Below are 13,815 nucleotides of genomic sequence, written 5' to 3' on the forward strand. Positions count from 1 at the left end.
TGCTCACCGCGGACATGACGGATACCAAGTTTTACAATGACTTAGGTTAAGAATTGCGGAGTTATTCCCCTTTTTGTCTTTATACATGTGGACATCGCCCTCGTGATTTGAGGTCAAAGCGGAAAATTTGTCCAGGTTTCGAATCCTTCAATTCCGATTCGAAATTCTTCAAGCAAGCAGTATATTGATTGAGCTGGATAATGGAGATCATAAGTAAGCATAAGCATATGCTTGATCAAGATAGCTCTACTCCAGTAGATATTTTGTATTCTTAATGTGGTACAATTATTTGTTTTTGTTTTTCCTGTTTAAATATTTCAGCCATTTTGCACATTTTGTTTTCAGTGGTTCCTACAGGTGATGACGTTGTTCGTGTAACAGCATCTTGTTACAGATCATAGAGGAAAAACGAATCCCCTCATCAAGTTGAGGTATTTATAACATATGGTGTTAAAGTAATGTTAATTTTATTTGAAGACATGTACCGTACAGGGTTCACTCTAGGAATTTTCTGAAATGAATGTGAAAATTTCAAATGTCCAGAGACACCCACACTTGCCCATACATCATGTTAAAATGACCCATCGTATTTGAAAATGTGGGCCTTTTTTCAAATTTAGGAACAAGGCCCCAGCCTAGAATTATCCCTGCATATATAATGAACAGGCCTACATTCATATTGTATCAGTTAAAGTTATTTACAATACTCATCAGTGATTTTTTGTCACTTTCACCAGGATTATACTTACTTTGTTTCAATTCATGTGACTGTGTTAATAATTAGATCTATAACTCAGCATTTTGAAATCAGTTGCTACTGGTTACTGTGGTATAATCTATTTTTAAATGATTGTGAAAAGGAATGTGATTAAAATTATAAATAGTAATTCTTATTTCATTTTTTTCTTCCAGATATATTTCGATTGTCATCCACTTTCTGTAAGAGTCAGAGTTGTGGCCACCAGATAGCAAACTATAAGTGTCTTGGTGTTACTGCCAGAGTCAGAGTTGTGGCCTCATCACAGGTGTGATGTACCAGATAGCAAACTACAAGTGTCTTGGTGTTACTGCCAGAGTCAGAGTTGTGGCCTCATCACAGGTGTGATGTACCAGATAGCAAACTACATGTGTCTTGGTGTCACTGTCAGAGTCAGAGTTGTGGCCTCATCACAGGTGTGATGTACCAGATAGCAAACTACATGTGTCTTGGTGTTACTGTCAGAGTCAGAGTTGTGGCCTCATCACAGGTGTGATGTACCAGATAGCAAACTACATGTGTCTTGGTGTTACTGTCAGAGTCAGAGTTGTGGCCTCATCACAGGTGTGATGTACCAGATAGCAAACTACAAGTGTCTCGGTGTTACTGTCAGAGTCAGAGTTGTGGCCTCATCACAGGTGTGATGTACCAGATAGCAAACTACAAGTGTCTTGGTGTTACTGCCAGAGTCAGAGTTGTGGCCTCATCACAGGTGTGATGTACCAGATAGCAAACTACAAGTGTCTTGGTGTTACTGCCAGAGTCAGAGTTGTGGCCTCATCACAGGTGTGATGTACCAGATAGCAAACTACAAGTGTCTTGGTGTTACTGCCATTCCAGATGATGTCTGCAAAACTTCACTTCCCCAAACCTGGCATCTTCCAAGAGGAGAAAAATTAAGGGAGCTCAGTCAGATAACAGAGTTGTTCAAGGGTATGACACTGAGAACCCTACTCGTGTCACTAAAGGTGTCCATTTGAACCTCTACAATCCTTTGCAATCACCTCTACCACCAATCCAAAACTAAGTTGTTTTACTAAGTGACATTAGACCAGATCTGTTACTTCTGACAGTCGCTGTACCAAATTCCAAGTCTGAAGTGTTAACAAAATTTGGCATGTTTCCAAAAGGTAGTGTGTTATCGTATCAGCAAGGACTTACAAAGGGTACCATTATTAATGATGATAGTCACACAACCTTTCCAGACTTTCCACCCAAAAACAGTATTGGTCCCTCAAGTATTCCAACAGATCTCAGTGATTCACAAACAGTCAACCTAGAAGCTCTCTCTGTGACTATTGATCAAAGTATTGAGATTGAGAAATCAACTCGGACAGTGCCATCTCTTCCCAAGTGGCACAAAGTCAGACAATCCAGATTAACTGCATCTGTTGCTGGTGCAAAATAAAGAAAAAGAGAGGTAAATTTAAACATTTTTTTTATTATTTGTATATGTTGTCATGTCAATGTGCTTAGGAGAAACATTAAACAATGACTATCAGTGAACAGAAATCATCCTGATCTTTATTCATAACTAACTTTCAGGATTTGATAGCTATGCCACCTTCTTAAAAACTGGAAAGAAGATCACGACAGCACCAATGAGACATGTTTTAGCATGTGAGCCAACTGCAACCAAAACCTATGCTGATGTGAGAATAAAAATATTCTACCTTGATTACACAAACATATAATTTCTATCAAGTACTTTAATCTTAGAAATACTCTAGTAGATGATTGTAGCAACTTGTTTCCAATCCCCCCCGCCAATGTCTTATTACTTGGCAACTGAAAAGCAATTTTACCTGAATGGACTTGATACCCACATGCGGAATATTAAAATTATTGTAAATACTCTTTTACTGTACTATTAAATTGATTTATTTTTGAATTCTTTCAGTTATTCTATAGCATAGTTACTAAAACCTTTTGAAGAGAACTGATATCAGATCAAAATAACAGGATTCAGTAACATACAGCAATACAATTAACCAGCATAAATAACAAACACATGAAGTACAATAAATACACATTTATTTCTAATTTGTGTATTAACAACAGTGTAATAACAATAGACACACTTGCACTAGGAAAGCACTGTATATGAATTACTGATAAATAACAATCTAATTTTCAGGATACAAATTGCAATTACTTCTCAGAGTTTATTTTGGGTACAAATATTCGAAAATTGAAAAATGTCATCTTAAATATTAAATCACAAATGTTTTACCCAGGGGAGATAACTTCCATCAGCACTTCTCAGGCTTTTCCTTTCATCCATGATTAAGAAATGGTAAGCAATAAAGCAAAATGTATGGACCCAGCTTACCAATGTATCGCAAAACAAAGCAGGACAAACATTCATGTGTAAACATAATCACTGTTTTGAAATACAAAATAATTGACAAAAAACAGCATTAATAGCATTAATAGACAATCATCATAAAGGACTTGAAGATCTGAAATTACATGTCATGTACAGCTAGCATAATGCAGTGTTTCATCTTCATAAGCCCATTATTATTCATAATTAAACTTTGTTAACTGCAAATAGCAGAAAAAATGCTGACATTAAGCAACAATACACTTACACAATAGCTCAAGTGACAGTCAAGTTGGATTTTACAATACATAATTTGCTGAAACACAGTGTGAGCACATGTAATAATACTTCATAGCAAATGTTTGTCTGTGAAACAAAATATAAAATCTGCCATACATTCGTCTTGATCAGATAAATTACAATTACAACTGGTTTCATGGGCCTGTTACTATTAGTGAAAATATCAACAAATCATAATTTATCACAGGTTGTCTCCCCTTACACCACATCATAATCTCTTTCATATAAATGAAATTCTTCCGATTCCCAACCAAATTCTTTTCAAATACAAAAGGTGGAATTATCTATTTTATGAAGTTGAAATTGAACAACACGTACGTTACATATCAAACAAAGTGACATTTTCATTAACATGATTAATACTCATCTAACCCATCAATGTATTACAACAGTTATCTCAGACTTTATATTACAGAAGAAATTCATTTACATTTATATGTCTACCTCGCTTTGTGCTGGTACCCTTGGGCAAGGTATTACTCATACTTGGGGTGATATTCCATGAGTACAAGAGTATATGTACCAGCTACCCAATATCACATGAACAAAATGTTGGTGAAACTGCTGTTAAAACAATCAGATATCAACATTTGATGTTCAAGGCTAAGAGATGTAACATGCTGGATATTGCTTGTCTCACTTGGCTATAAGGGGCCTTCTAAACAGAGTTAGTAAGTTTACTCCATTCCACAGCTGATTTATTGACCCAGCCATTGATAAGGGAACTGTACCATTTAGTAGATGGTACTCTTTTACTCGTTTGATATGCCTTTCACTGTGGATCCTATGACTGGAAATTTGTTGATTTTCTTCAATTTCGGTTTGCTCAAACTGACCAGCAGAACTCAAGAAATGAGGAGTATTTATTGACACACCAGTTCCTTCCAATAGCTTCCCTATACGAAAACCCTTGTCACCCATGATGACATCCCTGGCTGAAGCAATCCCAGCAGTCCACTCAGTGACTTCAATGTCAGACACACAACCTGAGAACATGGCAGATACAAAGGTTAATGCCCCATGAGGAGCAATACCCACCAGGCCTTTCCATGTGTTCCTGCTCTTGTAATGAGAATACATTTGGGAACCTAAATGTACAGAGGAGGGTCTCTCGGTATACATTTCTGTGAAGTGAATGATGACTCGAGTTCTAGGGTATAATAATCGGAAGTCTTCAGGCAGGAGGCCAAATGTTAATGCTACCCAAAACAAAATAGAGATAACTGCACCAAGTCAAACCCCTTCTGTTTATGGTAGAGACATGATAAACCTACTTCACTTGAACCCAGCTTAATTCTGACAAGAAACATGAATAACTCCTCAAATAATGGAATAGAGTGAGAATTGTTTGGTTTTGGAAGACAGGATTCACCTTGATAATACATACCTCTCATGTTAGATGCTGTAGGTTTGATAAAATAAAATGAATGCTTGCAATATTTGAAATGATGGAAATCCTGTGTAATGTTCCAGCAATTTATCATCATACATGAATTTACGAACTCCGAACTTTTCAAGTTCAAGTTGTCTGTTTAGTTTTTCAATCTTGTCATCCTTTTCCTTGAGTTGCCTCTCTTGTTCACATAGTTTTTCATTGAGTTGGTCTATGTACCCTTGTGGTCAGAGACCGTTGCATCACATTCTGCTTCACTGTAACACACCAATTATGATGGATCCCTATTACTTCTTAAACACACAAATAACAATAAATATGTTTCTGGAATTACAAATAAGGCAAAATTAATTTAATATGATTGTCATTCTTACTATATCTTTGATGGTGACTGTGGTGGGTTTCTTGTGGGAGTTTCCTCAGGTGGTGAAATTTTCTGAATCTCTTGATCAACATCATCTGAAATACATATTTGAAAAGTAAATATATTTCTGTTACGGTCACTAACTTGCCCTATCATATTTCCTATATTGCTGAAGTAGTGGTCACTGGTCAGTGTATTTAGGGTATTTAGTAAAGTTTATTTATTACCTACATGTGTGTCATATGTACTTGAAATATTACGAAGACTTGCAGCAAATCTTATTTCACTGATATACAGACTGGTTACAATTAACATTTCCTTACCTCTATGGCATGAGTGTATCCAAGAGGGTGGCCTCCTGCCAGCAGCCCCACTGTTCACAGTCCGCTGAAACACTCAGGGAACAGCACCTGGCTACAGAGTCTTACTGTTAGGTGTCCATTTGAGGTCATCCTTCATGAAATGATTGCTGCACACAACTGTGTTTGTGGTTATCTTTGAATAAAAAAATAAGATAGTAAACACATGTTATAGATGTATCTAGTGAAAATATCAATGTCTTCAATATCAATGTAGATATATAAGGCCTCAAAGTTGCGACTAAACGGTCGCAAATTCGACCTAAATTTCAAATTTCTACTGTCTAAAATGCAGAGGTAGCCAAATGACTACCTTGAAAAATATATTGTGGCAACTAAATTCTATTGCTTCACATCTGAAGTCAAAAAAATAAATTAAAGCTGATTGTGGAAAACATGTCTGCTGATAATTGTTCTTATGTATAATTCCTCTATAGTCGACTATGAACAGAAATACATAAATATTAATGGAATTAGTATTTTATTTCAGTTTGATAAGCAATGATACACTTAAATAGTATTGTAACATAAATTGCATCATGGTTTGAGTCACCAATAACAAAAATCAAGTACAGTTTCCACTAATATACAATTCCAAGACTAGTGCTATGACTTGTACATATTAAAATAGTTATTTGATAAAAGATGTTTTTGGCTACCTACAAAATTGGCTAGACTGCTTGATTTTACAACTGGCTACCTGGAAAAAAATGTTTGTAGCAATATGGCTACTTGGTAAAAAAATAAACTTTGAGGCCTGTACATAATGTACTTTACTATTATACAAACTATACTTAATTAAGTTAAAATAAAACCTTCAATTCAATAAAAAACATTTATTAGGTCGGTGACAGCAATACATCCGAAAATCCATGTTATCTCGCATCTTATTTTATATTTACCAAAGGCTTAAATGTCTATGTAGCTACTAGGCGTACCTAGTACTTACAATTCACTTGGCCTAACACAAATAGGATTTTTCTACCAACACTGGCCTAAACATTACACAGGTCTAGACCACCTACACATACTCGTCAGAATCGGCATTTCTCCACATTTACTTGTATGACATGTTCACAAACTACTGAAAAACGAATTTCATTATGTTTTATGTCAGCTTATAGACTATATAAAATAACATGTCTTTGGGTGGATGAATGTCATTTTGATCTTGAATATTGAACAGTTTGAATATGTTTCGCGATGTCTACGTGACATACCGTATTTCCTCTATTAGACGCCGGCCTCTAATAGACGCCGGGTCAATTGTTCAGTGCAAAAATAGAAGCCGGGCCTCTAATAGACGTCGGGTCAATCAAATGATACAATTAATGATCCCTTTTGGGGACCTAAATTACATAATGTGGACTTCCTTTCTCTTCCGGTAACCCCACGTGTGTCGGAAAACGGTCCTCGATCCGATATGTCACGAGTGCAACTCGTATAGAGTGTCACGATTCAAGTACGGACTTCGAGAACTGATTAAAGGGCAAGTTCACACGGAAATGAACCTTTTTTTCTTGTACTTTTTCCACATTAAAAGTGTTAACCTAGAAGTGACATAGACAAAAATATAAAAACATCATATTTAATTAACATATTTTTTGCACTAAAACGATTTATATTTTTCACATTTACCAAGTGTTCTATTTCCATAACAAAAACACCATGGCTTATGTCCCTTGCAATATGACGTCATTGGTGCCAATTGATAAACATTATGACGTCATCATGCTTTGTTAGAGCCGCTTCACGTGGTGTAGGTACAGTTTTGTGATTCTAGCATCTCAGATGCCAGCCAGAATTGTGTTATGCTGAGTCACCACTGCGCCGGAGTGTGTCGTAGACCATGTTGTTTTACCGCAAACTGGTCCTTGATATCGTTTGCGTTGAGAATAGACAGGGACCCAGTTGAATTGGCACCAATTACGTCATAATCTAAGGGGGATAACTCAGGCCTATTTCGCTCGTAAAACGAAGGCCTCATAACGGCATATCACTTTCACACTATTGTGAGCTTCCTACTTTCACTGTGAAAAAAAATGAGTGTATATTTTCAAACACAGATACTAACTTATTCTAAAATTGCGTTTTGTTTAGAAAAAGAAAGAAAGTGATTTTTGCGTGTACACTTCCCCTTTAAGATATATCTACGGATATCTACTAACACACAATATCTTCATTTCGTGACGATTCGGGACATTCGTGGTCATAGTGAAATGGGGTTTTTAATAGAAGCCGGGCCTCCAATAGACGCCGGGCCTCTAATTGACGCCGGGTCAAAGGCTTGTCCGAAATAAATAGAAGCCCGGGCGTCTAATAGAGGAAATACGGTATCATTATTAGGCCTAGTAAGTACTTACTGTGAATGACTTTCCAGGATCTCTGCGTATTTTCGCCAAACACTGCCTTCCGGTCTTATCCATAGGAATGCGGTGGAAATACACTGTAAAGTCCCTGTGGGCATCACTTCTACACAACGGCACACAGCAGTAATCTTTCCTTTTCGAGGTCGCTATTTCCAGGGAGTGACTGCCTACGTTACCCTCGTTTTCGATTTGACCTCGAGGTCATGCATATTGGCTAAGAATGGTCTATAAAGTGTGCTCAGATACTTTGAGAAAGACTTTAAAACAGTGAATAACAACAAACAAGTTATTGAGCAGTGGCATTTTAATATTGCATTTAATGCAATTCATTATCATCGGTTTAATGTTGCATTTAAATATATATTAATTTCAGTACTGGACTGTTAAAAACGTGTGTTTGTCAGAAAAAGAGGGATGTAATATATGTTGTGAAGCACTCCTAAAGTACCCATGTTAGTCCCATTATCCCCACAAGCATAATACCAAGCTCCTCACAGCGATAGTACGTTCCCGGAGCTCTCTATACTATCGCTGCCACCAGTCAAAACTCCCCACTGTGAATAGGTGGCCACAACCATGCTTGGAGTTGAACTCGCAACCGAATGACCGTTATGTTTACAAACAAGTGACGACTGTCGTGACGCCGAATACACTTATCGCTGCTAAATTACTTTCTTCGTTTGTCAATTTGAATTTCTGTTTCATTAAAACTATCGTGTTATTGATATAGTAAGAATGTAAGGGAGAAGTTGGTTGATTTTCCGTTAGTCTGCAATCTCGAACCAATCCGATTATCAAAACAACAAAGTGAATTCATCTGGAAAACATGGTCAGTCGTAAACCTTTTCAAATTGAAATATGATGGCATTCCCAGAGACATAAACAAAAGTATAAACGTTACTACATATGGGGTTGGAGGGCAAATTTCAAGATTCTTGAAATGGCCGCGCCCACACTGGTGGCAGCGATGTTACTGAGAGTGTAACGAAGGTGTCACGCGCTGGGAAGGAGCTTGGCATAATACGTGTAAGGGGAGACCACTCCGAATAAAGTGCCAGCCACGTGTCTTCATTACTAGACATTACAGTATGGACACCAATAATGTGCTGAAAGTGTATTTTGCTATTCAGATATTGTCCTACGTTTGTTCTAGAGTTAAATTCATCTGGGAAATCTGGTCAGTCAAAATGTCAAAATTCACCATTGTGGCATTCCCAAAGACATTAACCAAAATATAAACGACTACATTTGAGGTTAGGGGCCAAATTTCAATACTCTTGTAATGGTCGCTTCCACACTGACTACAGTGATCATTCTAGACCATATCGTGTAATTCCGGGACAAACCGAATTGCAGGTTACGGAAAGGTGCGAGTGGCGATGAATGGGCAGTGATTTTACCGAGAGGGTAACGAAGGCGTTACGCGCTGGGAAGGAGCTTGTGTACTCGTAGTCAAAGGGAAACCACTCGACTCTCTATATGAATTAATTGCCCTTGACAGGAAAAGGTCACGGTCATTGTGATTGAATGCAAAAACACTGCTCGCCTTACAACAGAAATACACAAACAAGGTATTTGTTCCAGGTACATTTCGTATGGAATGATTGTTAACCCATCATCTGTTGTCAACTCGCTGTCAGGCATTAGTCTTAATCGTGGTTTGGACATGCAAGGATATCATTTGTGACAATTATTCCAGCACAAGAAGGTTACGGAAAGGGGCAGTTTACGGAAAGCGGCGAGAAGCGGCGATCGCTGATGGATCTCCATGGAGACCATTGCCACTTCCGTTATTCTCAAACGACGCCATTTTGGTTGTTTCTGCTGCACTTTGTTTCCACGTCTGTGTTTACATTTTGCTCTTTATCCCGCACGTATCGCACGTTCTTCACGATGTATGCCACTGTTGCTTTGGCTTATCATCAAGGTATCTAATAGTGTTCTCAGTGTTAACCTATGTTTGCTTTTCATCTTGATTTCAAAGCTTACATATTGATACCTTTTGACCGATTGTATTCCCAACTTGAATCTGTCCTAAACATTTGGTAAGAATAAAAGTGAAAGAAAATGACAAACATACTCATTAGCAGATGGGACATTTCATGTACGTCGCCGGTCCCTCGTATATATTTATGTACTTGTTTTACGGTTGATCTTTTGAGAAGTGAATTTGTATGGCGGTTATTAAAATAATCACTGTCAAAGTATCATGATATATGATCAAAGTAACAATAGATCTATGTTTCCCCTTTCCTTCCCGTGGCAGTGGGATCCACAAAGTGAAACATGATTTGTGTATGTTTTCATATCTGGTGTCAAGGGGAGGGACTTGTGAAGTATAGGTCTCTCTTTTCCCAAAATATCCAGTGACCATTTTACCTAAACCAAACTTCCTGGCATAGAATCCTGCAACGTTGGCATAATTTGCTTAATCTCCTTAAAAAACACACAGGAATCATGTTTCAATAAAAAAAACCAAAGTCTATGTTATAGTCTACACAATGAGGATGGATGATGTTGTTTTATTATTTTATTTATTCCATCATAGCTCAGGATGATCTTCACAGGTTTAGGACCTACCAGGCCCCTGTCTCCCAAAAGACTCTTCCTGTCCCTGATCCTGTAGGTCATCATTGGTTTCAAGTTGTTTGAATGTGTCCTATCAGAAAAAAACAAATTCGAGAACCTTTTTAACTGGCAATAGTTTGAAAACATGTCATCTGTTTTAAACATTATTAAGACAACTATACATATTATATAGTCTGGAAGCTTTTAATAATCAGGAGTCGTTTCTAACAAACAACACAAGAAAGGTGACTTGCATTATTTTACCACTCCCTTACTCTGTTATGTATGATAAAACTACCCCCTTTGATAGTGATTCAAAAACACTTGCTCATGACAGGGCTTGATTTGACTATATAAGACGTGCACAAGTGCAACCTGATATTAAAAAATGCAGCCTATTATTTATCTCTATATGCAACCAGTGCATGTCGGTGAGCTAAATATTTCGAAATATTAACGACACTGATCTCATTCTCGGATTTGAGATGATATTTTCTTAATTATATACATCCACACTAATAGTCAATAAGGTTCCGTTATGAGTGCAATCCGTTTAGTCCAGTGCAAAATGGTTGGGATGTCAACTTGCACCAGGTGCAAGGTATATCTAATTCCTAAATAGTCCCCTGACTCTCATGATACTGTCAGAATCGTACAAATACAGATGTTCTGTGATTACAGAAATGTTTATGTCGCATTTCTCTATGTTAGTCGGTAGGCGGTATATCTTCACTTGCTATTTGTACAAAATGGTCGACCGTTTCATGTTTTTTTTCATACACGCTGTCGATTGATACTGATTTCAATGATTTAAGGACAGGTTAGGTTCAAGTTGTTTGAATGTGTCCTATTAGAAAAAAAAAGTCTAAAATTACTTCCGTTTCCCTATACATGACCTTTTCACAAACAACTGGTATCACCACTATTTGTTAGTGATTTAAAAAACACATGCTCATGACCAGGGCTCGATTTAACCCAGTGCATGTCAAAATTTTACAACTTTGTTACTGACTTATTAAAAAGGCTTTCTACACTTACATCTTTGAAATCAATAAACTTTTTGTACCATACTACATCACATTCCCAGTGTTTTGAGTAATTTGACATTGTCCTTTTGGCATTTCGTCATGAATCTTATCAGGTCAGTCTTATGATAAAAACAAAAATGCAAATGAATATGTGGGATGTATAAGTGATTCCATTCAAAGTGATCTTTTCAGTGAATAGGTTCTGTTAGAAGTGCAATCGGTTTAGTCTAGTGAAAAATGGTAGGGGGGTCAACTTGCACCAGGTGCAAGCTATATCAAGTTCCTTAATCGTGCCCTGACTCTCATGATACTGTCGCGATCGTACAAATACAGATTTTCTGTGATTACAGAAATGTTTTTGTCGCATTTCTCTGTGTTAGTCGGTATGTGGTATATCTTCACTTGCTATTTGTTTAATATCCAGATACACGCTAAACTGTGGATTGATACTGATTTCAATGATTTAAGGACATCTATTTCCTCTCTATAAGCGCTGCAGTGTGTTCACCATCACCGTCAACCCCCTCTCATCCCAGCTCGACCCCCAGACCTCCCTCCCCACCCCCAGAGCCCGCCCTCAAGTTGTGGAGATAGATCTTGGTGAAGAATCCAAGCAGCCCCAGTCGTGCTCGGCCGTCCTTGTGTCCTGTGTGAAATACATGTTCCAGAGTTTCTTCACGGAGAGATAGACTTTGGACTTGTTTTCTGTGCCAGTGTTGTGTGAACTACTAGTTTTAGGACCTTTCGGACGAACCATTTGGACTATTTTGGACTATTTTTGATAACATACACTTTGTTTCATACATGAATTAAAATTTATATAATATTCTGCTTAAAATGTATGTGATAAACGCTGTTTGCTTGAAGAACGTGTCTTGTACATTCATGTTTTCTGCATTCCTTGTTATGAAAACTGAAATCGAGAGATGGCTTCATAGGTGCCGCATGCCAAATTGTCGTTTCAACTAACCTATTGTTATTTTAAGAGTTGGTCAAAATGGGGATTGGGTAGATGAAATGTTGGTTTATTTTTAAGGATTTGTTCAGTATGTCAGCGCATAAAAATCAAAACATCAAAACCTCGAAGGAGGTCGAGCTCCCGCCCAAAGACTCCACGCCAAGCAGTTGCTGCAGCCAAGCAGTCGTTATTTAAGAGATCATTACAATGAGGGTCGGATGGTTACACGGTCAGAACAACTAATTAAAAAAACTCATGTTTTCCATGCTGCAGTTATGTCTTACAGAGCCCGAGGTTGAAATGTGAACGTTGAACTGCCACGTATCATGCCTGTTGGTAAACAAAAATCTTGCTGAGTGAATCTGAACAGTTATTATTGATGGAAAATATCAGTTACAAAATGGATAAAAGCTTAATTCATTATGTTTTGTTACCTCACCAAAATATTCCTAGATCGTAATGATTCAAGTATACAAGTTACAGTTATCACAAGTCTTTAGTGATTTGTGGTCCCTATAAAATATTACAGTTAACAGATTTTTTAATCCGTGGGTCCAAGGTCATTCCGACCGTCACAGTCAAGGGCTTTTACCTACCAATGTCTACAGGGATCGTTCTAGAATCGATCCTATATGATTATTAAGTATTCCCATGCTTTAATTACTTATATCCCATTTCGACAGCTCTAGGAGATGTGGCGTGCTCGGCATTCATTCTGGGTCACGCGACTTCCGGGATGTATTCATTACATTACATGGATCCAGTTCTGGTTTCAGCCAACTTCGTACACTTTCAAGTTTCAAAGTTAATTGGTACAATTTCATTATTTTAACAGTTCAGATATATCAATCGTGGGAGGGATACAGACAAGTACCAGATTCCAGAGCCAGCATGTGACAGACAATGACGAGCGACTGATGTTTCCAGTACAGTTGACAGCCGGCATCATGTCTGGCGATCTCGGGACATTATATAAGATTTTTCAGTTCAGTGATTAATTAATAAACTCGTTATTGAACCTTACCTCATTGTTGTGTGATCCTTCTGTGTTTCGACAGTTTCGACGTTTGCTACTTTTAGAACTTTGTGATGTATTTTCGCGAAACCTCGTCTCGGAGCTCTGGTATTTATTTGGTCACACGTTAAAAACTAGTAGCAGCAATCATTTATTTTCGTAGTTAATCCACTAGAAAATATCAACCAGTCTAAAAGCTAAACAGGGGATATTCCCAACGACAGTTACGGGCTTTACGATTGAATCAGTCAAAGACGTGTATCTGTCTATTCAATGCAGGGAAACAATACAAAGATGTCTCTATATACACACCCAGCTTCAATGAGATGAACATTTGAACGGAAGAGACTTTGCATTGTCCGTGGGAAGTAGTGCCAT

The 13,815-nt window shown here is 37.6% G+C and overlaps 1 protein-coding gene across 1 annotated transcript; it reads left to right on the forward strand.

Annotated features, from left to right (window-relative positions):
- Positions 1-9,602: 9,602 nt before the first annotated feature.
- Positions 9,603-12,153, forward strand: LOC139446173 (uncharacterized). Its single transcript, XM_071227476.1, has 3 exons — positions 9,603-9,795; positions 10,417-10,490; positions 11,956-12,153. Exons 1-3 carry the CDS (start codon positions 9,627-9,629, stop codon positions 12,151-12,153), a joined length of 441 nt encoding a protein of 146 aa, XP_071083577.1. The 5' UTR covers positions 9,603-9,626.
- Positions 12,154-13,815: the final 1,662 nt, after the last annotated feature.

This window comes from Haliotis cracherodii, unplaced genomic scaffold (assembly GCF_022045235.1).
Source record: "Haliotis cracherodii isolate W230 unplaced genomic scaffold, xgHalCrac1.p SCAF_6, whole genome shotgun sequence".
NCBI lineage: Eukaryota > Metazoa > Mollusca > Gastropoda > Lepetellida > Haliotidae > Haliotis > Haliotis cracherodii.

Bases quoted from the DNA above. Each gene is read 5' to 3' on its own strand.
- LOC139446173 (XM_071227476.1), top strand. From the start codon at position 9,627: ATGGATCTCCATGGAGACCATTGCCACTTCCGTTATTCTCAAACGACG. The intron at 9,796-10,416 runs GTATCTAATAGT...ATTCCATCATAG, and splicing joins TGCTTTGGCTTATCATCAAG to CTCAGGATGATCTTCACAGG. The intron at 10,491-11,955 runs GTAGGTCATCAT...CCTCTCTATAAG, and splicing joins CTCTTCCTGTCCCTGATCCT to CGCTGCAGTGTGTTCACCAT.